The 26,522-nt window shown below is 55.4% G+C and overlaps 3 protein-coding genes across 6 annotated transcripts in view; 1 reads left to right on the top strand and 2 right to left on the bottom strand.

Annotated features, from left to right (window-relative positions):
• OPA3 (outer mitochondrial membrane lipid metabolism regulator OPA3) overlaps positions 1-2,453 on the top strand; it is a 68,517-nt gene extending 66,064 nt beyond the window's left edge. The window contains exon 2 of the mRNA XM_037058745.1: positions 1,062-2,453. Coding sequence (XP_036914640.1) covers positions 1,062-1,474 — 413 coding nt within the window. The 3' untranslated portion in view covers positions 1,475-2,453. The remainder of the gene's footprint in view (positions 1-1,061) is intronic.
• A 418-nt stretch (positions 2,454-2,871) lies between these two features.
• VASP (vasodilator stimulated phosphoprotein) lies at positions 2,872-19,355 on the bottom strand. Of its 4 annotated transcripts, none has more exons than XM_037058726.1 (13): positions 19,002-19,355; positions 12,264-12,435; positions 12,012-12,177; positions 10,702-10,816; positions 10,157-10,200; positions 9,795-10,036; positions 9,538-9,635; positions 8,599-8,650; positions 8,386-8,422; positions 8,123-8,168; positions 7,909-7,999; positions 7,316-7,373; positions 2,872-3,703 (listed from the first exon to the last, which is right to left on the bottom strand). In XM_037058726.1, the coding sequence occupies exons 1-13, from the start codon at positions 19,004-19,006 to the stop codon at positions 3,666-3,668; spliced, it is 1,164 nt and encodes a 387-aa protein (XP_036914621.1). In that variant the 5' UTR covers positions 19,007-19,355; the 3' UTR covers positions 2,872-3,665. The 4 variants fall into 4 exon arrangements, with proteins under 4 accessions (XP_036914621.1, XP_036914629.1, XP_036914601.1 ...); XM_037058734.1 differs by having other exon boundaries at positions 8,386-8,419; XM_037058706.1 differs by having other exon boundaries at positions 9,538-9,638; positions 19,002-19,353.
• A 2,483-nt stretch (positions 19,356-21,838) lies between these two features.
• PPM1N (protein phosphatase, Mg2+/Mn2+ dependent 1N (putative)) lies at positions 21,839-25,747 on the bottom strand. Its single transcript, XM_037059720.1, is given in 5 exon segments — positions 21,839-22,191; positions 23,680-23,883; positions 24,547-25,215; positions 25,217-25,445; positions 25,740-25,747. Coding segments are annotated over 5 exon segments (1,224 nt in total). The 3' UTR covers positions 21,839-22,077.
• Positions 25,748-26,522: the final 775 nt, after the last annotated feature.

Here is a 26,522-nt window from a genome sequence, read left to right as displayed (position 1 = left end):
CACAGAAATCAAAAGTTGTTCTGCAGCCCTGGCTGTGGACTGCGCAGTCCTGAGCACCGGACTGCGAAGCAAAGGGTCGGTGGTTCGATTCCCAGTCAGGGCACATGCCTGGGTTGTGGGCCAGGTCCCCAGTGGAGGGTGCACAAGAGGCAACCACACATTGATGTTCCTCTCCCTCTCTTTCTCCCTTCCCCTCTCTCTAAAAATAAATAAATTTTTAAAAAAGTTTTCTGTAGAGCAGGACTAGAGCTGGAGGTGGGGAGATGGACTCCCTTCATCTTACAACCCTTTTTGCAAAGTTGAACTAACCCCAGCTGAGGGGAAGAAAATGTAATTAGATCAGCCTGGCGTTTGCGGAGGGTGGCGGGAAGGGGAAAGTATAAAATGCTTTCAGGAATTCATCTCTTATTGAGCCCCAAAAGGCTCATTAGTTTCTCCGGCAGCTCATGTATCAAGGGTGAATATTCATTATTACTGGAGTGAGTCAGGTTTCAGCACCCACTCTGGGTGTGTGGCACATTTATCAGCGAAGGCCGACGCTGGTCATTGCTCATCCGAATGAGTGATTAGGTACAGAAGTCATTAGAGCCATGCTGCTCACGCCCTAGGCTCCTTCCCAAACCACACAGGGAACACCTTTCAGAAGCTGTCACCTCCTCCTTCTGGGGCGGCGGGAAGGGGAAGGTGCCGGTCTGGCCCTGAAGTGGGCAGGGGTGAGGGAAAAGGGAAAATGTACTCCTGCTCTGGACTGTCACCTCAGAACCTCCCCTCCAAGGCAGCATTTCTCATTCTCAGCTGCTTGCCAGAATCTTCTAGACACTTTCAAAGGATGCCTTCCGGGCATCTAACAGCATTCCAAGTAACTAACTCAGCATTGTGTGCGCCCCCTGGAGCGCCGGCATCATCTTCGCGCGCGTGTCTCCTTGATGGCGCTCACTCCCCAACGACAGAGATTCTGGCTGCCTTTCCCCATCGTTCCCAGCAGGACATCCAGGAATCGAGGGCTGGGGCTGGCAGGGGCTCCCCAGCAGCGGATCGCTGACCCCCCTCCTCCCCCACAGTGTACCACTGGGCGGAGATGCGGGCCAAGATGAGCATCATGGGTTTCAACGCAGAAGCCGTGAAGCCGCTGAACGAGGCGGCGGCTGCAGAGCTGGGCGCCGAGCTGCTGGGCGAGGCCACCATCTTCCTAGTGGCCGGCGGCTGCCTGATGCTGGAGTACTGGCGCCAAAAGTCGCACCACCGTCTCAAGAAGAGGCAGCAGCGTGTCGCCTGGGACACGATGCGGGACGAGGTGGAGCACCTGGCGCTGGTGCTGGAGGAGCTGCAGGCGCGGGTGCAGCAGGCGGCGGCGGCTGCCCCGCCCGCCCTGGAGGAGCTGCGGAAGCAGATGCAGGAGGTGCGAGCCCAGCTCTGCATGCGAGATGGGGACCAGCCGTCCTCGCCCCAGGCAGAGCCCCCGTCTGAGGAATAGGAAGCAGCAGGGCCCTGGCCTTCGACGTGACTCCTCCGACGTGGCCTCGTCTGCCCTGTCCCTTCCTGAACCGGTCCCATTAACCCCGCCCAGTCCCTTCAGAAGCAGAACCGACCATACACTGGGTGATCTGAGCAGGTTTTTGGTCACTTGCCCCGACTAGACGGGCCAGCAGGACACACAGACCCAGCTAACGCTCATTCCGCCACTCACACCCCCACTTACCTGAGGAGCGGTCCTTCCCCCGGGACACTGGACCACTCGTTGTCCCTTCTTTGACGACTGTAATGAAAATAGACACTTCTGTCTGACTCACCTTTAGGGGCTGGAAGTGGCAGTGGGAAACACAAGGATGGATGGTGTCAAGTTTTAGCCCCAATGAGTCATTCCGTAGTGCCTGACTTGAGTCCACCCTGGGTACCTCTGCTGGGGTCCCCCCTCCAGAAGTGGCTCATTCCAATGGAAACACCGCTGCCACCCCAATCTGTGGCACAGCCCATGGAAAGGCCATGCTGGGTCCTCCCAGGCAGTCCCACCCGATGCCCCTTCCCCCACTCCCCTGATCTCTTCCAGCAGGACCTGGCCCTCTGCAGCTGAACAGTCATCTCAGTCAGAGCCCCTGTTCACCCGTGGTTCTAGTCCACCGCTGTCCTTCCCCGTCATCCTCCTGAGCGCTGCTCACAGGGACCCATTGCCCCCACACATGGGTAACTGTGGTGACCCCCGTCTTCCTGCACTTCAGAGTACTCAGGGATCCCCCCCTTGATGCAAGGCTTCTTCCATGGGACCACAGGCCCCTCAGCTCCGAGTTCCCCAACCCCACCTACCCGAAGGGGGTATTCCACCAGGCAGTGTTAGCTCCACCACCTACCCCCCACCAAGCCACGGAATCACCGAAAAGGGTGTGTCTGAGCTCTGTGACTTCCAAACTCTACTTGTTCAGACTGTAAGTGTTTTATAATTAAAGGAGCTCTGGGGTGAAGGAGTCACCCTAATGTGTCTGAGAACCATGGCTCCAGGGGTCATTGAAATTAGAAGCTAGGAAGGTTCTGATGGGAAGGGGCCAAGAGTCCTCCTATGGGTCCTCTTCCAGATGGGAAAGCCAAGGACTTCCCCAGGCCACACCACCCATGTGGGGCAGCCCTGGGCTTTCTCTGAGATGGTGAGCTGGCTGGCCCGGGGAGGGGGAGGCAGGGAGAGGAAGGAGTGAGGAAGCTGCCTGGTGAGGGGCATGGAGGGGGAGGTAGGGAGGTGTGCTGAGTGAGAGGTCCGGAGAGCGGGCAGAGCCTGAAGGAACAGGCGGGAAGGAAGTAGAGGAGGGGCGAGTGGGTGGCTGGGGAGGGGGCGGGCACACCCCGCCCCCATCAGAGCAGCCCTTCAAATCACTTGAGATCTTAGCATTTATAAAAACCGGCAGGTTTATTCTGCAGGGGCCCATTTTCAAGAAGCTCCAGGTGCAAGTGAGAGAGGGGAGCTTTCTTCCCCCTCTTCTTTCTCCCTCATCTTATTTTCCCTGAGCAGGTAAAAATGGCCTGGACCCCAGAACCTACCCCAATTAAAAAAAAAAAACAAAAAACAAAAAACCGAGGTTCCAAAAAGTTACAGCGTCTTAATTCCTCATAGAAAAGGGGAAGGAGCCAAAGGGAAGGGATGTTTCTGGGGTCAGGAGAGGTGCCCCCAGCCTGGTGGGACATCCCCCCCACTTAAATAGCTGCCCTAAGTGGAACAAGCCTTGGGCTACGGCATTTAAAAACTCCCCACGCCCCATTTATCAAAACCAAAGAGAAAAAAATTTCCCTCCCCCCCAAAACCTAAATATATATATATTTTTTCTTAAAAACCAAAAATTCGAAGGCATTAAGCGTTAAAGTGAAATCTAGAACAAGGGAATGTGAAATTCCCTCCTCCCTTCCCTCTCGCTGTGGGGTTAATCGGTACATCCCCCCTGCAAAGGAACCCGCCCCAAGGAGATGGCAGAGGAGAAGGACCAAAGGGAGCAAAAGGTGGGGGCCTCCCCAGCCAATCAGCAGCCAGTATGGGCGGGGGCATGACAGAAGCCACACCCCCTCGGGAGTGGGGAAGCCGCATTCCTGTATTCTTCAGCCAGTTCCAAGTTTACTTGAGGCAGGGAAAGCAGGGTGACAGGCGGGGTGTGCAGAATGGAGAAACACGCTCTTCTGGGGCCCTGTGATCAAGGGGAACCCCTCTTCCTCAGCTCCTGGACAAAGGCTGGAAGGAAACAAAGGGCAGAGGTCAGGGGCAGAGCCTCTACCCCCTTCCCTTCCAAAACAGGGCTCTTTCCAAGGTTCAGGATGCCTCCAAAATAAGTGTGTAAAAAACAGCCTCGATTTCCGGTCAAGATGGAGGCGTAGGTAGACACCCTTTGCCTCCTCCCAGTCACAGACAGAATTACGACTATATCCCAAAACAAATAATGAGCACAGCTGTCAGGATACTGAGCCCTACAGAAGTCCCACAACCAAGGATTTAAAGAAGCCACATTCATCCAGACGGGTCGAAGGGGCAGAATGACAGATGGGTGGAGAGGCGCACAGGGATGATGTGGCGCAGAGCGGCGGCGAGTATGTGGTCCCACGCTCACGAGTGGTGGTGGATAAAAATCCGGAGGGATATCCTGGGAGGCAGCGATCCCAGTCCCAGGCCAGATCACAGCCCAGGGTTCCAGCGGCAGAAAGATAAATCCCCAGAACTTCTGGCCGTAAAAACGAGTGGGGGTTGGGGCAGTGGAAAAAACTGCCGGATTTTCAGGACAGTCCATTTAAAGGGCCTACATGGCCTTAGAACGTGGGCGAATCTACCTACTCTGGGATTCACCACCGGGGCCACTGCTGGAAGGGCGTCAGTCACATACGGGAAGTGGGTAAAGTGACTGGAAATGAGGGCACGTGCTGGGCAAACCTCCTGAAGCCAGGCAGCGGCACTGCCCGCTCTCCAAGCCCTTCCCCCACACAGAGCCACAAACCAGTGAGGCAGATCGCCCTGTCCCGGCGATTACCTAAGGCTCCGCCCCACACAATTCACAGATGCCTTTTCTAACCAGTTCTACCTAATAAACAGAAACAAACATCGGGAGGCTGCCAATTTGAAAAGACAGAAATCCGGCCCAAATGAAAGAAAAGAACAAAACCCCAGGAAAAGAACTAAATGAAACCGAGATAACCAAGCTATCAGATGAAGGGTTCAAAACACTGGTGATCAGGATGCTCAGAGAACTCACTGAGTACGGCAACAACATAAGGGGAAGAAATGAAGGTTACACTAAGTGAAATAAAGGAAAAGCTACAGAGAACCAACAAGTAGGAGAGGATCAAGCCAAGAATTAAGTCAATAATTTGAAACACAAGGAAGGAAAAAACATTCAATCAGAACAGCAGGGGGGAAAAAGAATAATAAAAAAAACGGAGTAGTCTTAGGAACCTCTGGGAGAACTTTAAACATACCAACATCCAGATCACAGGGATGCCAGAAAGAGAAGAGGAAGAGGAAGAAACTGAAAACTTATTTGTAAAAATAATGAAAGAAAACTTCCCTAATTTGATGAAGGAAATAGACATGCAAGTCCAGGAAGCACTGAGTCCCAAGCAAGATGGATCCAAAGAGGACCACACCAAGACACATCATAATTAAAATGCCAAAGGTTGCCTTGGCTGGTGTGGCTCAGTGGAGTGAGTGCCAGCCTATGAACTGAGGGGTCACTGGTTCAATTCCCAGTCAGGGCACATGCCTAGGTTGCAGGCCAGGTCCCTGGGGTAGGGGCGTGTGAAAGGCAACTGAATCTGTCCCATTGATTTTTCTCTCCTTCTCTTTTTCCTCTTTCTCCCTTCCTTCCCCTCTCTCTAAAAGTAAATAAGTAAATGAATGAATGAATAAATACTAAAGGTCAAAGATAAAGAGAGAATCTTAAAAGTAGCAAGAGAAAAGGAGATAGTTACCTACAAAGGAGTTCCCATAAGGCTATGAGCTGATTTCTCAAAAAAACTTGGCAGGTATGAAGGGACTGACAAGAAGTATTCAAAGTGATGAAAAGCAAAGACCTACAACCTAAGTCACTCTATCCAGCAAAGCTGGCATTTAGAATGGAAGGGCAGATAACGTGCTTCCCAGGTAAGGTAAAGCTAAAGGAGTTCATCCTCACCAACCCATCATTATGTGAACTGTTAAAGGGACTTATTTAAGAAAAAAAAGATAAAAACTATGAACTTTAGCNGGAGAACTTTAAACATACCAACATCCAGATCACAGGGATGCCAGAAAGAGAAGAGGAAGAGGAAGAAACTGAAAACTTATTTGTAAAAATAATGAAAGAAAACTTCCCTAATTTGATGAAGGAAATAGACATGCAAGTCCAGGAAGCACTGAGTCCCAAGCAAGATGGATCCAAAGAGGACCACACCAAGACACATCATAATTAAAATGCCAAAGGTTGCCTTGGCTGGTGTGGCTCAGTGGAGTGAGTGCCAGCCTATGAACTGAGGGGTCACTGGTTCAATTCCCAGTCAGGGCACATGCCTAGGTTGCAGGCCAGGTCCCTGGGGTAGGGGCGTGTGAAAGGCAACTGAATCTGTCCCATTGATTTTTCTCTCCTTCTCTTTTTCCTCTTTCTCCCTTCCTTCCCCTCTCTCTAAAAGTAAATAAGTAAATGAATGAATGAATAAATACTAAAGGTCAAAGATAAAGAGAGAATCTTAAAAGTAGCAAGAGAAAAGGAGATAGTTACCTACAAAGGAGTTCCCATAAGGCTATGAGCTGATTGCTCAAAAAAACTTGGCAGGGGCCCTGGCTGGTGTAGCTCAGTGGATTGAGCGCGGGCCTGCGAACCAGACGATCGCGGTTCGATTCCCAGTCAGGGCACATGCATGGGTTGCAGGCCGGTTCCCTGCAGGCCAACTCCCAGCAGGGAACGTTCGAAAGGCAACCATACATTGATGTTTCTCTCCCTCTCTCCTTCTCCTCTAAAGATAAATAAATAAATCAAATATTTAAAAAAAAAAAAAAAGCTTTCATTGGCTTTAAAAAAAAAAAAAAACTTGGCAGGTATGAAGGGACTGGCAAGAAGTATTCAAAATGATGAAAAGCAAAGACCTACAACCTAAGTCACTCTATCCAGCAAAGCTGGCATTTAGAATGGAAGGGCAGATAACGTGCTTCCCAGGTAAAGCTAAAGGAGTTCATCCTCACCAACCCATTATTATGTGAACTGTTAAAGGGACTTATTTAAGAAAAAAAAGATAAAAACTATGAACTTTAGCCCTGGCTGGTGCAGCTCAGTGGATTGAGTGCAGGCCTGTGAACCAAAGGATTGTGGTTGGATTCCCAGCCAGGGCACAAGCCTGGGTTGCAGGCCAGGTCCCAGAAGGGGATGCACAAGATGCAAACAGACATTGATGTTTCTCTCCCTCTCTCCTTCCCTTCCCCTCTAATGATAAATAAAATAAAATCTTAAAAAAAAACTATGAACATTAAAAGAGCAACAAATTCATAACTGTCAACAACTGAATCTAAAAAAACAAACTAAGCAAACAACCAGAACAGGAAGAGAATCACAGAAATGGAGACCACATGGAGGATTATCAGCAGGGGTGGGGGGAATAGGGAAAAAGGTGCAGGAAATAAGCAGCATAAATGTAGGTACAACATAGACAGGGAGAGGTTAAGAATCGTATGGGACATGGAGAAGCCAAAGAACTTATATGCTTAACCCATGGGTGTTGCTGGAGGGAAGGGGGAAACTGGGTGGAGGGAGACAAAGGGGGGGGGGGAATTGGGACAACTGTTATAGCATAGCATAATCAATAAAATATATTTTTTAAAAAGCCTCACCTTCAATTATTTCCTCTTTCACTTTCTGCAATTCCTTCCTCACCTCTTCCAGAAGCTCCTGAAAACAATCGGGTACAATCAATCAGGAAGGGTACAAGGACTTGCTGATCCTAATCTCTCCTTTCTTAGTGACTGAAGGGCCACACACACACACCATGGCATCACTGACAAGGCCATGGAGGGACTGGAGAACTCTAGAGAATTCTAGATACTTAGAAGCCAGAAGAAAAGTACTGGAGAACATCCAGTACCAGGGTTGGCACATACAGTCCCGTCCGCTGCCAACTCCAACCGATGACGGATGTGTGGGGCCAGTGCGCCCGAAAGAACTCTGGGCACCATCAGAAATGTGTGCAGTGACAGACTAGTAAGGTCCATCGAGGGCACTGGAGAGGGGGGTTGTGGATGAGACAGACAGGTCAGCCCTCACCCAGTCGAATCTCTTCATTCCTCAGACTAGAAAGCGGAGTGTTTCTGAGGCCTTTTCTCCAATCATCAGGGAGGTCAGTGGCAGAATTCAGACCTAGATCTCCTCTCTCCCTGTGGCTCCTTTCTCACCCCCAAGCCTGCCCCCCCGCAGCGCCCTCCCCTACCTGTTTCACCCTTTCCAGGTCTGACTCATCACTGGCGCTGGGCGTAGAGGGGTGGGCCTCGGAAGTGATCACTGAAGAAGATGACTTCATCCTGGGACAGGCGGGTGGTTTGGGACACGAATGAGGTTAGAGAGGGCCTGCCTCCCCTGCCTCCCTACAAAGTCGGCCAATCCAACTACTTTGGGCAGGTGGGGCCCCAGCATTGATGGCCCACCTTGGCAAGGTTGTGCTGTTTTTCTCCCAGGGTCTCCGCACAGGTTCTGAGGGACAGGCAATAAGTCAGAAAGATAAGGGACAAAGAATGCCCCACCTCAATCTTTCTCCCAAAGCCTCATCAGCCCCTGTTCAAAGAACCATCTCCGGAGACTACAGTCCCCAGCATTCTTTGCACAGACCCTCTCAAGAGTATGCTTTAGGAGTGAGGACAAGGCATCCTGGGACTTGTAGTCCTTGTGGCTAGCCTGGCCTTTCACTCACCGCTGTGGGCTGGGACTCTGGCCTCTGGCTCCTCCTGCTGGTGGGAAATTAAAAAAAAAAGTGTCACGAGCCAGTCCCTGCCTCACCTTTGTTCATTTCCCTCTTCCAGGTTCAACCCAGCCCACCGAGGTCACACCACCTCCCCAGTATCCCAGCCGGAATGGTACATACAGCCCAAGGTGTAGATATAGCCCAGGAAGAGCCCCAACTCACATTGGCAGACTCATCCTTGGGAGTTTTCTCCCCGATCAGGGTGGCTTTCCTTCTGCAGGAGGGCAAGGCAAAACAGACAGCCTCAGCCCTCCTTCAGCCATTCAACAATTCCCCTTCCCGGGGTTCCCAAGATTCTAGGTACAGAGTTACGGGATGTGTGAAAGGTAAGAACACTTTAGTTTTAGAGTTAAAGAGAATGTAAGCCCTGGCTGAGTAGCTCAGTTGGTTAGAGCACTGTCTGGAAATGCCAAAGTCGTGGGTTCGATCCCCGGTCAGGGCACAATCAACCGATGAATGCATGAATGAGTGGAACAACAAATCCATCTCTCTCCAATCAATAAATTTTTTAAAAAGTTAAAGAGAGTGCTATTCTCGAATTGAGGTGGGGGTTTTACGATTCTCACATTTGGGAATTACAAAATACTAAGGGCGTAGGGCTCTCTATCTTAGATGCCGGGCTTCTAGGAACCTGAGTTTCCAGATTCTGAAGCAGAAATTTATTTATTTTCTCACCCAAGAATATGTTTATGGATCATAGACCGGCTGCTTCCTGTATGCGCCCCAAGTGGGGCCTGAACCCACAACCTGGGTCTGTGCCCTGGCCAGGAATTGAACCTGCAACCTTTTGGTGTTCAGATGATGCTCCAACCAACCCAGCCACCCGAGGAGGGCCAAGGCAGGAATTTCCAAGGTTCTAGAATCTGGAACATTCTAGATGCTCCCAGGTGGCCGCAAACCTGAGACAACTCAGGAGATCGCCAGCACTCGGTCCCAAACCTGGCTACCAAAGGGGAATGTTCATCCAAGGAAACAAGAAAGTGGGAATCTCGGTCCCCCCTTCCCCACCCACTCTACAGACCAGGTGATCACTGATGGTCTGGGGGGCTGTTCAGGGTTTCCCAGGGGTGCACAGCGCTCCAGTCTCACGCTCAGGCTCACCTCCGGGCCAGCATGGCGTTCATCTCTTCCATGAGTCCCCCACCTGTGCTTCGACTGCTCTCAGCTTTGGGGGCTGAGGGCCCCCCTGAGGCCTCCTCCTGCTGGAGAAATTACAAAGAGGAGGGGGCTTTACGGGCAGGCCTCCTGGCCTCCAGGCCCTCCCCTCCTGTGATGCTCTCAGGCAATTCTGGCCTCATTTCCCATTATTCCATCAGGGCCCCAGTCTCCCCACACCCTGCCATGTCTGGCCCCCTCACCTTGCTGACTTTCCTGAGTTTGGCTCCGGCAATGGCTGCGGCCAGGCCGGGGGCCCCAGTCCCTCCACCACTGGGGCCCGATGATGTGGGGAGAGGGGGTGGAGGGGGTGGGCCTCCCCCTGCTCCATGCCCTGCAGCTGAGACCCCAGATGGGGGCAGGCCAGGGGGTGGGGGAGGACCTGGAGGAGGGGGCGGTCCCGGAGGTGGGGGTGGTCCCCCAGCTGGGGGAGCAGGTGGCCCTCCTGAAACAGACACAGAAAAGGGGGTTGCTGAGAGAGAAGCCGCATTCATTGCTATCCAGCTGGCCCACCCCCTCCTCCGGGGAGGGCCCCTGACTCCCTCCAAGGCCTGTGAACAATCACCTGCATTGGAGACCCGGCGTTCCCGTTCCATGAGCTCTGGCTGCCTGAGGAGGGAAGGTGGAGCTCCCGTCGCTCAGGGCCCTGAGGACGGCCAGCAACCCCTGGCCTCTCCCTGAGGTGTCCAGTTAGGCTGCTCTTCATCCCTACCCTGGCTTCCTCCCCCAGGGGCCCAGGAAAGGGCAGGGGGCTGGGGGCGCAGGGTGAGGCCAAGATGCAAACATGCTAGTCCTCGGACTGTCAAAAGCATTTAAATTACCAAATGCCCGACACACTTCAAACAACCAAATTCTGGACTCTGAGAATCTGGTGTGGGGTGAGGCGGAGGGGGGATTTGAAGGGTCAGTAGATTCTGTAATTCCCGGGAGTCAGGAGTTTCCCAAACCCCAGGAGGCAGGAGTTTCTGAAGGCTGTCAATTTCTAGTCCCCGGGAGTTGAAACATTTTGGAAACTGAAGGTTGGAGAGTTCTGAATTCTAGGAGTCAGGGCTGTGGGGCATCCCAGAACTCCCACAGCGGCCAGGTTCCCCACACAGGGCCCGGCCCCACCTTTTCTGATGCTCCACCTCCTCTGGGGAAGGGCCGTTCTGGACAGACCAGGTGGCCGGTGCTGCGGGTGGCTGCAAGGACGGTGGCGGCGGTGGCGGTGCCGGGGGCCCACCTCCTGGAGGGTGAGAAGAGAAAAGGGCAGTGAATCCTCCCTGGAACCTGCCCCGCCTCTGGGCACTTTCCCTCATCTCCCAGGGCTCTCAGATGCCCCGTCCAGAGGCCTCACTTCCTTCTTCCTCGACCCTGACACTCCGGGCCGGGCTGTGGGCACCAGGCAAACTTCTGGGACGAGGGTCAGCACCAGCTTCCCTTAACTGAGCGGATATGAGGTGGGTGCTGGGGAGCTGGCCAAATGGCAGGTGCGACACCAAAGGCCCAAAGCGAGCAGTCAACGGCGCCAAGCCCCACAGACGCTGAGTTTGCGGGAACAAGGATCAGGCTGAACCCAGCATCTAGTGTAAACCCCTGACCCAGCTGCTCAGACCCCCAAGCCTGAGAACCCCGGGAGGGCTGACAGCGCACCCTTCACCGCCCCTCAAGGCCTCCCACTCCCCTGGACCCAACACCACACCCCATGTTCTTCTCTGTACCTTCAGACAAGGGAGCCCCTCCCACGTGCACTGAAGTGGCTCCTGGAAGTGAACACTTGGGCCGTTAGGTGACTTGAAGTCCCCTGCAGCAGGGACCCCAGACCCTGGTGCACGCACCTGGCACTACCAGGGAGCGCATTCGAACCACAGAGGCTCGGCCCCCTCCTCCGCCCCACTGAACTGGAATCTGCATTCTACCCAGCGGGCCAGACGATTGGCGGGCACATTCAGGCTAGGAACTACCGCCTGGAGATGGTTTAATTTCGATGTCTAAAACCAATCAGCCAGTACAATGGCTACCTGGCCAAGGGCATGGAGGGAGCCTTCTGAGGGCTGGAAATAGCTCCATTTTGTCTGGGAGGCAGTATATATATATACTTTTTAAAGATTTTATTTATTTATCTTTGGAGGGGAAGGGAAGGAGAGAGGGAGAGAAATATCAATGTATGGTTGCTCTTGTGCGCCCCCTGCTGGGAACTGGCCTGCAACCCAGGCATGTGCCCTGACTGGGAATCCAACCACAATCCTTTGATTTGAAGGCCCGTGCTGAATCCACTGAACTATACCAGCCAGGGCTAAAATATGTATTTTTTAAATCCTTAGAATAACTGTCCACAGTCACAGCAGCAATGCATTAGCTCCATTGTCAGAGAGGGGAGGCCCTGCGTGGTGAAGGGGCAGCCCAGGGCCGGGCAGATCCCCTCAGCCCACGAGTCTAACCTTCCAACGCCTCTAGGGCACTGGCCATGCCTGCGGCGAACTGTGCGGCGTCCTCCTTGCTGCTGAAGTTGAGGCCCCAAACCTGGCGGGCATCGCGCCACTGGTGGAAGTTGGGGGTGGCCTGGTTATACTTGAGACCCCGCATGATGGAACAGTTGATGACCACCTGGCAGCAGGGGAAACGTGGGTGAGGGTCGGGGTGAAGGCGTGGGGGGGGGGCAGCCCTCGGAGGCACAGGCAGAGGGGCCTCACCTGCTGGTCTGGCTGCATCTTCCGGCCGACCACCCGGAAGGAATTGGCTGTGGGGTTGTGGTAGATCTGGACTCGGCTGAAGGCCTGGGGGCCCGTGCCGGCAGGCAGCCACCGCTTGTTGCCGTCATCATAAAGCATCACCGTGGCCCGGCTGGAGCAGATGACCGACTCACTGCCAGGAAGTGGGGAGAGAGGGAGGGAGGCCGGTCAGTCAAGGGGAGCATGGCACCCCACCCCAGGGGCTGGTCCCCCTCGGAGATGCAGAGACGGTGTGAGAGGGAGAGAGAAGAAACACACCGGGCAGAGCGAGACAGGCACACTGGGGACACGGGCACAAACAGGGGGTGTGAGACAGACGAGGAAAGAGAGGACAGGCAGCCGGGAGGAAGAGACAGGGAGAGGAAGTCAGACAGGCCGACTGGAAGGGACAAACGAACGTAGTACGGCCGATGAACAGAGAGAGGTCAGAGAAGGAGAGTTCAGATCGACAAAGGGGAGAGGCAGGTGAGGGAAAGGTGTGGGGTGGAGAACCAGACAGACAGAGAGTTGGACAGTCAGGGAGAGATGCAAGGAAGTACAGAGCAGGAGCCAGAGGTGGCCCCTGCCTGGTGCTCCTGGAGCCTCAGTTTCCCTGTTTCTGCCAGGGTGCTGGGACCTCTGCCCCGCCCCCCCGCTCAGGTCAGAGGAGGAAGCTGAGGCGCAGGGAGGGGAAGCGTGAGGCCCGAAGTAAGCTGGGGCACAACGCTACTACCCTCCCCAACACCCGGCTAACCCCCCGCCCCTCCCCGCTCCCGGGTGGCGACCACAAGGCCCGCAGGCCAACAGCCCTCCACCTTGTTTTATCCTGCGCGGCACCTGGTTTCTACTCAAGGCAGAACTGAGCTCCTTGCCCCTAGTTAAGGAGTAGTTGCATGTATACAGTCCTAAAATTCCATTCGGCCCTTTGAAGGCAACGGGAAGGCTGATGTGGCCCCCAGTGAAAATGAGTTTGACACCCCTGTCTTAGATTCTCCTATTCCTGCCCCCAAACACCCCCCACCCCAACCCCCCAGGACTGTAAGCATTCCTGGCCTCCACCCTCAAGTGCAGGAGGCCCTCCGGTCCCCAGACAGGGACAGCCCATGCGGGCCCAGGAACACCTTCCCTGGGCCGGGGTCACAGAGGACTCCTGGAACAAGGGACATCTGACTCAGCCTTGGGGGGAGGGGTCAAGAGACTGGATCAGAGTTCAGGATCTGATATCTACAAATCTGGGTTCAAATACTCCCTATGACTCAAGCAAGCCACCCTCCCACTTGAGACCTGCGAGCTGGAGAAATGACAGTTCCCCCTGTCGGGACAGTGGGAGCAGATGAGTCTGGGCACATGAAGCAGAACACCTGGCCCAGTGCCTGTCACGTATGGAGCACTCGGTAACCGTCACCATCCCTTTCCCAGGCACCCTGAACACCCAGGATCCCTCCAGACCCTGCAGCAGTCCTTGGGGGGGGGGGGGGGGGCATTCAATCTCCCCTCCCCCAATGCGGAAACTCGGATTCCCAGACAGGAAGTGACTTGCTCAAGGTCACACACAGACCAGAGGGAAGCAATGGTCGCCACCCCCCCACTCCCCCCTATTTTCCTGAAAAGGGGAAGTTGGTGGTCAGAGGTTTCCGGGGAGAGAAATTACACCCCCAAATGGCTCTGCCTGTACCAGGCCTGGGGGCTGGGGCGTGATGCGGAGTCTGTGGAAGGCCGGGCAGGGAAAGCCCCTCGGTACAGCCAGCTCTGGGTTCCCCGGCCTGGAAGCTGGGCCCTGGACATCCCCAGGCTTACATAATGTGGCACCTCCTTCTTAGGAGGCGCTTCCACTGATCAGGCCCCCGAAGCCCTCTCCTATCTCACTTTATTCTCACCGCAGCACTTGGAGACGGGCACCATTTCCTCCAGTTTGGAAGGGAGGACTTAGAAAGGAAGCCCAGAGAGGGCACAGAGCTGCCAACAAGGAGCAGAGTGAGGATCTGTCCCCTGGCCACCTGGGTGACAAGCCCACAGTCTTAACCACCAGGGATTGTGTGGGCCCTGCCCACACACCAGGTGCGGTTCCCAGACAAACACCGCCTCGGGGGCCATATCTGGTTCCCACTGCCCCTGGCGGGGGGGCAGGGTTAAGGCCTCGCCCACACCTGCCACCCACCCCCGGGGCAGACTCTGGCCAGCCAACTGCCCCACCCGAGCTGCACTTTGCTCTCCCCAGCTGCCCTGCCCTGCAGGCTCTGGCCTGGCCCGAGGACGCCTGCTGCTGGGTGACCCCAGGCTGGTCCTGCCCCTCTCCCTGGCCACGGTGTCCCCCTTACAGCAGAAGAGTTCAGTTAAAACACCAGTCAGAAGGAGTCCCTCGGAAGCTCGCCTGGCTCAGGCAGAAAGAAAGCCCAGAGCACTCCGTGGCTTCCACGACCCCTGTGCTCTCTGATCTCATCCCTTCCCTTCCCCCAGCTCGCTGTTCCAGCCCCTCCGGCCTCGCCCCCGAGCTGCTCCGTCTATAGACCCGCAGGCCCTAGCCTGCAGCCTAAGCACTCATTCTTCCTCAGCCTGGATCCTCGCTTCCCCCAGGTCTCCACTCGGTGGTCAGCGCTTCCTCTGACCACCCGAAGAGTTCCTCTCCCTCTCGCCACACGTCCCACCTGACAGACCCCCGTCTCCCCCACCGAAACGTCAGGCCTGCAAGGGAAGGGACTTGCATCCTTACTGTTCACTGCTGTGTCCCCAGAACCTAGAATGGTGCCCAGCAGAGGAGATGTTCCACTATTGTCAAATTAGCCATCTATAAAAAGGGAACGCTTAGCAATGGCAGCTGCCGGTGACTAGTTAGCCGGTGTCCCAGACACTGTTTCGGGTGCTGAGCGCCAATTGCCACAGAGAACCTTGCAACGACCTCACGGGAGGGACTCCAGTCCCTGCCCTTTTTACCAGTGAGAAACCTCGGGCACAGACAGCGGAAGACACTTGCCCCAGGTCACCCAGCAAGTAGGGCAGAGGGGCTCCCATTTGAAACCGAGTCTGCCCCAGTTCTTCACCTCACTGAAAGGTGAGGAAACAGCGAGGCTGAGATTTGAAAAAGCCAAGTGGTGTGTATCAGAGGTTTTAAAAAAGGAAAGGTGGGAGGTTATAAACACATCCGCACACAGAGGTGACGGACGCGGAGGCTGCTTCTCAGGGCACTGATGGTGACTGACTCTCAGGATGGGCCTGGGCACCTGAGGAGGGGTGCAATGTCCACTGTTTAGAACCGCTTGCTTATTATTTTTTCCCCCACCATGGGCCGGTGTGTTACCTATAAAAAACTCATTCATTCCTTAAGTACAAAAAAGAAAACTATAAACCAGGCAAAATCTGCCATGGAAAATCCCACCACCAGGAAGCTACAGAGTGAGGTTCACAGGGGGTCGGCCCAGGGCCTTGCACAGTCTTGCAGGGTCTCGCAGAAGAGAGCCTGAATCCCTGGCCAGCCCGGGGTCCACCCTTCCACACGAGTCCCCGGATTCTGGAAAACTCAAGCATGCCGTGGATGAGAGAGGGTTCAAGTTGACCGCTTGCAGTGTGCCTTCACCTTTCTGAGCCTGTTTCCAGCCCAGAAAACCAGAACTCACAGGTTCCTTGTAAGGGTTCAAAGAGATAAGAAAAGCCCTAAAGCTCTGGAATTTGGCACAATCTCCATACAAGGCAGCTGCGAGGCAAAACAAGGGGAGAGGGCTTCTCATCACCGGAGGCAATCAAGCACAGTCATTCTGGTTTACTCAGACCTTCCAAGTCAGAGGCTTGCCCTTCCCTGTACCCCTCACTCCCATCCTAAGACTTACCCTCTAGCTTCCTTCAACCACAAAACCCGTGATCCACACTCCCCCCACGCACACACAACCTCTCCACGCCACAAACCTTTGAAACAACCCTGCAAAGGGAACCAGATCTAGTGTCCATGGGGCGGGTGCAGGCTCACGCGGCTCCACCATCCCTGCTGACCAACCAGCGTCCGTTTCCCATAAGCTAGCCCGAAGGCAAAGGTTCCCGCTCTGGGTTTCTGTTTTCGCATCTCCATTCTGTTCATTATTTGTACCGTGGAAGCATGTTACCTATGGATTCTTAAGGTCATTAAAGGTTTTATTTTCCTCTTTCTTTAATAGCATCATACTCTGGAGACAGCCCTGAGCTCAAATGCAGACTTGCCCACTTCCAAACTCCAAGCAAGTTGCTTCATTTGTCGGGCCTCAGCTTTCCCATCTGTAAACTGGGGTTGGGGCGGGGGCCCAGGTGACATGGTATCCATCTCTCAGACTTGCTGTGGGGATTGGACTGACTCGGGCACCCAGGACAGTGCCTGAGCAAAGGAGATACTTGATTGAACGGTCTCTTATTTTTTAAGTAAAATCAATAACAGTGTTTACTATTACGAGAAGAGGCAAGAAATGGACTCAACTTCTCCTTTGGGGTTCCCCCCGCCCTGTGCCTCAGACCTCTGCCTGGCTGGCCAGCTTTCCCGGAATCCCAGCTCAGAGTCCCAGGCAGAGCACTCAGCAAATATTTGTCAAACTGGGAGAAAGAAAACTGTTATCTTGTAATTTTCCATCTTAACATCCTCTCTTCCAACTGCCCCCATCCAAAGCAGCCAGAAATCCAAGGATCCCTGTCCCCTCCCCTCCCCTCCCTCAACACTGCCCAGGAGTTTCTGAGGGATCTTGCTGCCAGGCCTTTCTCTCTCTGAGCCTCAGTTTCCCCAGCTGGGTACAGGGGGCATGGGTCGATTTGAATCCTAGCTGCCTTTGGAGGAACAGCGCAGAAAGTCGGGTGTGGTCACTGACAGGGAAGACCTCTCAGGAAGTGTTAGTAACCCCTGGGGGTACAGCCTACTGCTCCACTTCTGCCTGCCCCCCATGAGGTGGGGAGGTTCAGCCCCTGAACATTAGTAGGGGGCCAGTGGGAGGGCTGGGGCCTCGGGCCTGGGTTTGGGGGTGGGGGTGGGAGGCCGGCCCAGACATAGCTCCTGCCCTTTTACGGTCTCACTGAGTGAAGCAGCATTAACTCGGACATCCGCCATCCGCCTTCCACGGTGCCTGGGACCGGAAATGTGGCGGGGTGGGGGGGGGCGGGGGGTGCAGGGGCAAGGGGTGTGGCTGGGGCCAGTAGGAGAGGAGACTCCCCCGGGGAAGAAGGTGAAGGAAGACAGCCTGGCCCCCCCCAAAACTGGCCGCTCCCCGGAGCAGACCTGGAAGGGCTATCGCTGTACTGGGGGAGAGGGGAGGCGGGAAGTCTCGATAGTGTCTGTGGGGGCCCCTTGTTCCAAACTTTCCAACCGTCCCTTTCCCATCAGAATGAACACATGCGGGAGGTGGGTTGTATAAAAGGAACGCCCCCACCCTGCATGTCAGAGGGCAAGAGTACGGAGAATGCGGGGGAAGTGGGAGGATGTGGGCACCACGGGGTTAATCCCCAGCTGTCCCCAGGGGCCTCCCCCTCAAGCCGGGGTCTTTGGGGCAGGAAGTCCCTGAGAGAGTGGAGGAAGGGAGATAGTATTGTCAGGCTCAGGCCACTCGGGAGAGATTATGGGGGGGGTCATGGGGAGGCGAGGGGGAGGTGGGTCCAACGGGATCCCCGAGCCCGCACCAGCCCTGCCCTCAGGTGAGCCCGGGAGTTTTGAGGGAGGCCCGGGTAAGACAAGATCCCTGGGTCCCTTGAACCCTCCTCCCCAGGATTAAATTCCTGGGCAGAGAGCTGGAACCATCTGGGAAGCCTGGGTCCCAAGGGGCGTGGGCTATGACCTTGACGCTCCCAGTGCGCCCCTTCTCCAACCCCCCCAGTTTCGATGACGGGAGGGGAGGGCGCCAGGAGAGGGGGAGGCGCGGCGCAGGGGAAGCAGCCGGCCCGCGGCGCCCCCGCCCCGCCCTCCCCCCCCCAACGCCAGCTGTCTCGACAGGTGAGTCAGGAAGACAAAGACCCCCCCCCACTCCCCCAGCTGCCGCGCCCCCTCGCTCCCCGGGCCGCGCAGGTGGGGGAGAGGGGCCGCCCTTCTGGCCCACGGCCGGGGAACCGCCCTCGGCACCGAGCGAACCGCTGGGTCCTGGGCACGGCCTGGTGTGAGCAGACGGTGGGCACGGAGCGGCGGGGGATGGGAGTCCTGCCAACACCCTCGAGGCGGCGTCAGGGTCCGTCCGTGCCCACCTCCCCGGAGGACGGGAACCCGCCCAACGTCGGGGCTTAAGTGTCTCCAAGTTGAAGAGGAGCGAGGTCCCACGCGGACGCTCTCCGGCGTCGCGCGACGGGGAGCCCCGCACACCAGGGTCCAGCGTCCCGTCCCCGCCCCAGGTGCCGGGGACCCTCCAACCGGCCCCCACAGCCCTTCTAGGCGCCCGAGTTGAGATCCGGGACGGGGCGGGGGTCCTGAGCCCTGCCTCCGTCCCGGCCCCGCTGCGGGGAGTGTCCGCCAACTCGGAGGTTGTCTGAAAAAGTCTTAAAAATGCGGGAGTCCTCGGAACGCCCCCAAATGTGAGGGCTCCCAGGAGAACCTCCCAGGCAACACTCCGGGCCCGGGGAGTCGTGGGGGAAGGGTCAGTATTTGGGGCTCATCCAAGAGGGCCCGGCCTCCCCCCCGAGGCCCCCGGCGCCCAGTCCCCGAATCCTAGCCCCGAGCGCGCTGGGGGGAGGGGACAAAGGCGGGGCGGGTAGCGGCGCCGGGTGGAAGGGTCTGGAGGCGGCGGAGGCTCTCACCTCATGGCTGCTCCGCAGGCGGGCGGCGCGCCCACAGGGCGGGTGCTCCCGGGGCGCCCCTCGCTCGAGGTTCAGGGGCTCGGGGTCGGCTCCAGGTTCCGCTCAGTCTCCCCCGGGGTCCCGCCCCATAGAGTCCGGCTTCCTGGGGAAAACGTGGACGCGGCCAACGCGGGTCCTGGGGGCACCTCTTCCCTCCGGAGGGGGGGCGGTGATCGGGGTCCCCGCGGCAGAAGGGAGTGCGGCGTCCCCTCCGCGGCGCGCCCCCTCGGCCGGCGGCGGCTGCACTGGTACTCTTACTACTGTACTTCTCTTCGCTACATTTCGTTCCAAAATTCCACTCCCCGCACCCACAATGCCCTGCGCCTTAAAGGGGCCGCGAGCCATTCAGAGCGGTGAGGGGCGCGGCAGAGGGCGCTTAAAAGGACGACGCGGAACCCTTGACCCGCTATCCCTCTCTTCCCCAACGTTATTTCCTGGGTGTGCATGCCGGGGGGCACCCTCACCTCAGGGGGAGGAAGCTCGGTGGAGGTGGAGGGGTCCTTTCTTCACCTAGTTCTCCCCCATGATGCGAATCCTTAGGGGTATCTCAATGAGGACACAATTTGTTCTCATCCTCCCTGTATTTCTCCATTTCTTAATATTCTGCTCGATTTGGGGAGGGGGCGCGGAGGACCCTCTGGTTAAGCATAAATTCGCTCAAATTTTCTCGTTAAATCCTCCTTTTCTGACCCCCAACATTTCTTTGCCGATGTATGAGGGGTTACTAAGGGTGAACCGTCTCCCTGGCGCGGGAGGGGGGCAGTGGGAAGGGCCCCACTCCTCTCACTGCCCCCCGCCCGGGCCGAGAAGGTGAGGAGGAAGTGGGCTGAGGGGGCGCGGCCGGCCGCTGACTCACAGCCGCAGGGGGTGGGGGTGCGGCGCTGGACCTGGGTGGGGATCAGACTCCGGGTTCCAGTGCGGATAAAGCCGCAGGCTCCCTCCCCAAGTACGCCCCGCAGGTTCCTCCGTTTTGCCTGCGGGGAATGGCAGGATCTTCCTGCAATCGGAGGGCACGGAGGTGGGGAGACCCTCCCTAGCACCGGTTCCCGCAAGCCCCTTCCCCCACGCGCGGGCTACAGGCTGAACCCAGACACCCTCCGAAGCTCCGACGGCGGGTGCCCGGCCCCGCCCCTGTGACGTCACCCACATGGCCCCGCCTCCCCGGCACAGCGCCACCTGGCCTAGGTAAGGTGCCCTAGCGAGGGACAGAAGCCCGGGAAATCACCAGTTTTACACATGGGTAAACTGAGGCCTGGGGGCAGGGAATAAATCTGGGCTTATAAGCCTTCTTGTCTGAACTCCCAGAACTCCAGTGGTGCCTGGGACAAGGTGTGAGTGTCAAATAAGTCTCAGGGTCCCGTTGACTAGGTGAGGAAGTCAGCCTTCCCAGCCTTTGTCCAACCAAGCCAAATCCTCTGCTTGGATGCTGTCCTGACCTCACCTCATGCTTCTAGGACATGTTCTGACATTAATCATTCTCTGCGGAATCGAGTGATCCGCACCCCTTCTCCACCTCATCCTGGGAGACCTTGAACCCTGCTCCGCCTGGGTTATAATGGTTTCTCTGTGTGTCTGTCTCCTCGGGTTATGAATTCTTTGGGAACAGGGGTCAATTTGATCTATTTCTGTGTCTCACTGACCCAGCCAGGCTCAGAACAGATACTCAACACACGTTTATTTGACTGAAAGAGAACCCCCGTTCTGTGTGACCTTGGGCGAGGACTTTCTCCTCTCTGGGTCTCAGCTTTCCCATCTGTGAAATGGGAAGGATGGTGCTTCTGTGTCACCTGCACTACAGTCAGCAAACTTTTTCTTAAAAGGTTCAATTAGTAAACACTTTAGGCATATTAGGTAGAGAGTCTCTTACATATTTTTCACAGCCCCTGAAATTTTTTTTAGGTTATTTATATATTTATTTATTTATCTTTAGAGGGGAAGGAGAGAGGGAGAGAAACATCAATGTATGGTTGCTTTTTGTGCGTCCCCTGCTGGGAGTTGGCCTGCAGGGAACCAGCCTGCAACCCAGACTTGTGCCCTGACTGGGAATAGAACCCCGATCCTCTGGTTCGCAGGCTCATGCTCAATCCACTGAGCTACGCCAGCCAGGGTGTTAAATTTAAAATTTTTTTTAGATTATTTATATATTTATTTATTCACAGCCCTTTAAAATGTAAGAACCATTCTTAGCTTAAGTGTCGTGCAAAACAGGAACCCTGCACTACCTAGAGCCAACTGAGTAGCTGGTTAGAGCATTGTCCTGATATACCAAGGTTGTGGGTTTGAGCCCTGGTCAGGCCACACGCAGAAATCAGCCAGTGCATGCATAAGTAAGTACAGGGTTTGTTGTTTTTTAAAAGATTTTATTTACTTATTTTTAGGGAGAGGGGGGAGGGAGGGAAGAGAGGGAGAGAAACATCAATGTGGTTGCCTCTTGCGCGCCCCCTCCTGGGCACCTGGCCTGTAACCCAGGCATGTGTCCTGACTGGGAATCCACATGCTGACCCTTCGGTTCGCAGGCCAGCACTCAATCCATTGAGCCCCTCCCCCCCAGCCAGGGCTAGTTAGCCTTCCTGTGCTGTCTCCCCACACACAGTAGGAGCTGGGCCCCTCAAATAAGCAGGAATTTCAGCGATTACCCCAGTTGATGGCTATGAGCAGGTGCTCAATATATTTGCCAAATGATTGGGCAAACGTTGTTTGGGGTATTTTTTTTTCTACAAGTTAAATATATTTAATAAAACTCTCTGCTTCCTCCTACCCAAAACAGATGAAAAAGGGAAAGGGAAGAGGTGTTTGAACTGGGTGAGCTCTCATCGTTTGTTCAGCTCTAAATATTTCACAAACATTCGGTTTGGGGTTTTGGGTTTTTTTTTTTTCTGTCTAGATAGTGGGTGGAATTTCCCCTCTCATAAGCCTTTTTGTGAGAGGGAAGTAGGAGAAGGGGAAATAAACATTCTGGGTTTCCGCCATCCGCTGCTTTGTAGCAGCGGAGGGGGTGGTTTCTAAGTTCCACTGGGGCCCCAAAGGACGACAGCTGTCAGGCCTGGAAGTCCATGGCAGAGCTTGAATGGGTGCCAGTGGCCTTCCCAGCCCCGTTCTGCACCTTCTGTAACACAAGGTATAATAGACGGTAAATAAGCTCCCCTTTTTTCTCTCAGTGTCTGCTCCCCTATATTCTGGAAACACCATTTATATTTCCATCCGGGGCACCACTGTTCCCCACATCTCAGTCCATCAGGTTTGGATGCACTGGACCCCAACCCTAAGCTCTAGGGGGTGGGCTTGTGGCCATAGTCTGGCCAGAAACATCGTGACTGGCAGGCATGTGACCCAGTGCAGCCAATGAGCACCAGCTCTGGAACCCTTGCAGCAACCACTGGGAAACGCGAGCCTTCTCTGCCCTGAGGACGGTAGGCTTGTGGGATGTGAGGCTGGAGCTGCTGCCTCCTGTGGAGACCCTGCCTGGGAGTGAAGCCAAGTCGGAGGAACTCAGAGACGGTTCCTGATGACATCAACTGACAACTGAACGCTGTCCTGCCTTTTGTCCCTGAACTCTTCAGTCACATGGCTCAGTAAACTCCCCGTTTTGCTTTCCCAGGTTTAGTTGGGTCTCTGTCCCTCACACCTCAAATAATGCTGACAAATACCTCCTTCTGCTGCTCAGAAACTACCAACAAACCCCCTCTTGCAAGTGGGAATAACCAAACTCTTTTCTGCTATGGAAAAATCTTTGGGCTCTGACCCCAGCTTCCTCCTTCCCATTTCCTCCCTGAGCCCCACCCATGGCCTCTTTGGACATAGTCTCCAATGCTCTTAGGCTTCAGGGCCCAATTCACAATCTCTCCAAGATCCAGACCATCCTCCGGGATGTCCTGGTCTGCAGCACATCCAGGCCTGGTCAGCAACATTCCTTGAATTTTTCTGCCTTAATTCCTGGGTGGAGGGGGTGTCGCTTGGAATGATGAGGCTTTATGGAGCATGGCAGGGGCCATATTTCTTGGAGGAGAAGCTTGGTCTCTTTTGCTCCCGCTTGTTCCTCCATCGTACCTAGCACAATGCTTCAGGACAGGAGTGAGAATGTTACTATACTAGGCAAGCCCCTTGTCCACTCTCTGGCCTCAGTTTCCCTATCACTAAAGGAGGAGGGAGTGGGCTGGATTACATGCTGCCGAGAGAAACATTCAAGACACAGGGTCCTGCCCTGACCCATGTGGCTCAGCTGGTTGGGCGTTGTCCTGCAAAGCAAAGGGTGGCGGGTTTGATTCCCCATCAAAACACACGCCCAGGTTTTGGGTTCTGTCCCTAGTCGGGGTGGGGCAGGGCTGGGGCAACTGATCAATGTTTCTCTCTTTCTCTTTCACCCTCCCTTCCCCCTCTCTAAAAGTAAATAGGCAACCGGTGGAAAGTTCTCTCACACCAATGTTTTTCCTCTCTCAAAAAATCAATAAATATATCCTTGGGTGAAGTTTTTTTTTTTTTTAAATCATAGGGTCCTTACTTCTCAGCACTCCCCCAAGGTCTGAGAGAACTGAGAATAAACTTCAGCAAGGACAGTTGTCCCGTAGAACAGACAGAGGCCCTCAGGAGGGGACTCTTCTGGCCACCTCTTCCACTTTCTACCCCAACCCACTCAGACTCACATGCAGTAGAGCCCTCTCCCAGGTGGTAAATCCGGGATGTCCTCAGAGGCCAGAGCCCTGAAAACCGTGTTCCAGCATGGGGACTCCTGGGCAGAGGAACCCAGCTCCGAGAGGGAAACAAGGGTTACGGGAGCGCCCCTGCTTGCCGACCATGCTTCCCGCTGAGCTAGAGTTTGCCGGCCCAGGGCTTCATACAACATTACCTCCTTATAAGGCCTGGTGTCCCCGCCCCCCCCCCCCCCCGCCGGGAAGCAGACCAGGATGCAAAGTCATGTCCAGGCTGCCCTGAAGCAGGTGGAGAAACGAGCGCCTGGTGGAATGTGGCTGAATGCCCCAGCACGGGGCTCCATCCCCTTGGAAGCACAGTTCCAACAGTCCTCGTGTTCTTGTGCCTCTCTCCCCAGCTGAGTTAGGCCCAGGTCTCTCAAGTCCCTCCAATCTGTGGGTCTAAACCTAGCCATCACACCCGTACTAATCCTCTAGGCCACGCCCCTCACTGTTCTAGCCCCGCCCCATCCGAGATAAACACGCCCATTCTCCAAAGCACCTCCTACTCTGCTATCTAGCTGCCAATCAGGGCTCAAGACCTATTCGGTCCCATCCCTAAAGACCACGTCCTTTCTCTTAAATCCCTTCCACTTACTTATTTAGCTCTTCATGTCTTGCCTCTTAGGGTCCCTCTTTTCCTCCAACCACTTTCCCGTCTTGCTTCAAGGCATTCCTCAGCCTCCACACTCTCCATATTTTGGCCTTGTCCTATTAATGCAGGCGCCTTTTAGTAGGGCCCCACCCCCTCTCTACTTTTCCTCTCGCTTCTCCATTAAAGCCCTTCCTCCCTAAAACCATTAGGTTCTTCCCCTCGGTAATCCCAAGCCCTGCCTCAGGCCGGCGCACAGGCAACTGTCCAACAGCTGCGGGCAGAGAAGCTCTGGGGCCAGGCCCAAGCAGAGGCGTGATGTCAACAGTGCCGCCAGGGCAGGGCCAAACTTCGCGTCTTACACACCGGAGGCCAGGGGCATGAACTTGTCCTCCGCACGCTGTGCCAGAGCGGTCACCTCAGGCTGAGCGGAAACAAGCTGCAGCTCAGGAGGCCCTCCCGGAGCCTCTTTGTCATGTTGCCCAGTGCTTTGTGACACTGCCAAAGAGCCCTCGAGACTCCGGAGGCAGATGGTGCCGCCCGCGTCTTGGATACGTTCACGTTCCTGGGGCTGGAGGGGTCGATGGTCCTCGGTGCTGAAGGCCACAGCTCCCGCGCGGCTCACCACTGCGCGAAAGTCACCGCAGTGTGCCAGTTACAAAAATCTCGGGGAGACGAGCAACGCCACCGCGGTGGAGCCTCCGGACTCGCCGCGTGACCTGAGCAAGCGCAGGTGTGCGTCAGCGCTCAAGAAGGTACCGGGGAGCGTCCCGCACAGGCCCTCGGGCTCGCCAGGCGCCGGGCCCAGCTCCTCAAGCACGTGGCCTGGCAAGTGGCTCGCGCTGAAGAGGGCAGGTCGAGCCCCGCCGTGGCCGTCGAGAACAGAAAAAAAAAAAAAAAGCCCAGCCCGCGGGCACCCAGGGTAACTGGAGCCACGCGCAATGCGCGTCCTCCATGTGCGCGCGCCAGCCTTGAGCTGCGCTCGCGAAGCACAGGCCCCAAGATGCTGCTTCACCCCCGTGCGGCCATTAGGCGCATTGCGGCGCGTCCGGAAGGAACCGAGACCCATCCCGAGTCCTGCGCCCCCCCTCCCCCAGCGCCCTCTCTCCTGCTCTTCTTCCTTGCGAGCTGAACAGAGGAGGCCTGCAGCAAGCGGGCAAGGGCCGCCATCCTTCCGCCCTGGAAGGCTCCACCCTCCGCACCTGCCGCCCCCCCCTCACTGCATTAATCCCCTCCACCGTGAGATTTTAAACCACCAAAATCTCCTTGCTGTGCCCTTGACCTGCACTCAGGTCGAATCACTAGAAGAGATTGGACTCGTGGGTAGCCTTTCTCTCACCTTCAAAGCGAGGTTGGGGATCAGGGTCACGGAAAAATAACAGTAGAAAATTAGCGTTTACCATGTGCTACACACTATTGTACATCACCATTTCCGATTTACCGAAGAGAAAATTGAGTCGCAGAACAAGCAGGAACACGAACTCTAGAATCCCTGTTCTCCACTCTACACTTTTTAAAATATAATTTACTTACATTTATTTATTAGTCAATAAATACATTTATTTAATGTATTTATTTTTAGACAGAGGGGGAGGGAGGGAGAAAGACAGAGAGAGAAATATCAATGTGTGGTTGCCTCCCGCACAACCCTCACTGGGGGGCCTGGCCCACAACCTAGGCATGTGCCCTGACTGGGAATCAAACCGGCGACCCCTTGGTTCGCACTTAATCCGTTCGCACTTAATCCACCACACCAGCCAGGGATTCACTCTACACTCTTGGCTTCAGTCCCCAGCTCTGCTCTGCCCAATCTCTCCACCTCAGTGAGCCCAGCCCCCCGTTTTAAAATCTCTAAATCCTTCATTTGTTTTTAGTTTTACCCCACCCCTTCTTGGTCTCGCCCCCTAGCTAAGGTTGCTTCTTTTCCAGGTCCTGCCACTCACACAAGCCGACAGCCTCAAACTCTCAATTTTCTCAATTCTGGCCCCACCTCTTAACTATAGGCCAGACCCCACATTCTGTCTAGCCAAAGCTTACCTCCTTCCTTCAGGTCACGCCCACCTGGACCACGCCCCTTCCGTGCCAGTTCTATTTCTTTTAAGCCACGCCTCTAGCTCCTCTGTCTCCACTTGCCCTGCTACGGAACCCTTAATTCTAAATGGGCTTAAGCACCACCCATGTCTGAGATTCTCCACTGGTCTCAGA

The sequence above is a fragment of the Sturnira hondurensis genome, unplaced genomic scaffold (assembly GCF_014824575.4).
Source record: "Sturnira hondurensis isolate 20B ecotype Veracruz unplaced genomic scaffold, ASM1482457v3 Scaffold0001020, whole genome shotgun sequence".
NCBI lineage: Eukaryota > Metazoa > Chordata > Mammalia > Chiroptera > Phyllostomidae > Sturnira > Sturnira hondurensis.
Note: the sequence above shows the minus strand (reverse complement) of the source record. Positions and strands in the feature narration are given on the sequence as shown.

What these genes read in the sequence shown, in the direction of transcription:
- VASP (XM_037058706.1), bottom strand. An exon ending in AGATGCAGCCAGACCAGCAG is followed by an intron (nt 12,178 to 12,263) that starts GTGAGGCCCCTC and finishes CCCTGCTGCCAG; the next exon opens with GTGGTCATCAACTGTTCCAT. An exon ending in ACCTGGAAAGGGTGAAACAG is followed by an intron (nt 7,374 to 7,908) that starts GTAGGGGAGGGC and finishes GATTGTTTTCAG; the next exon opens with GAGCTTCTGGAAGAGGTGAG.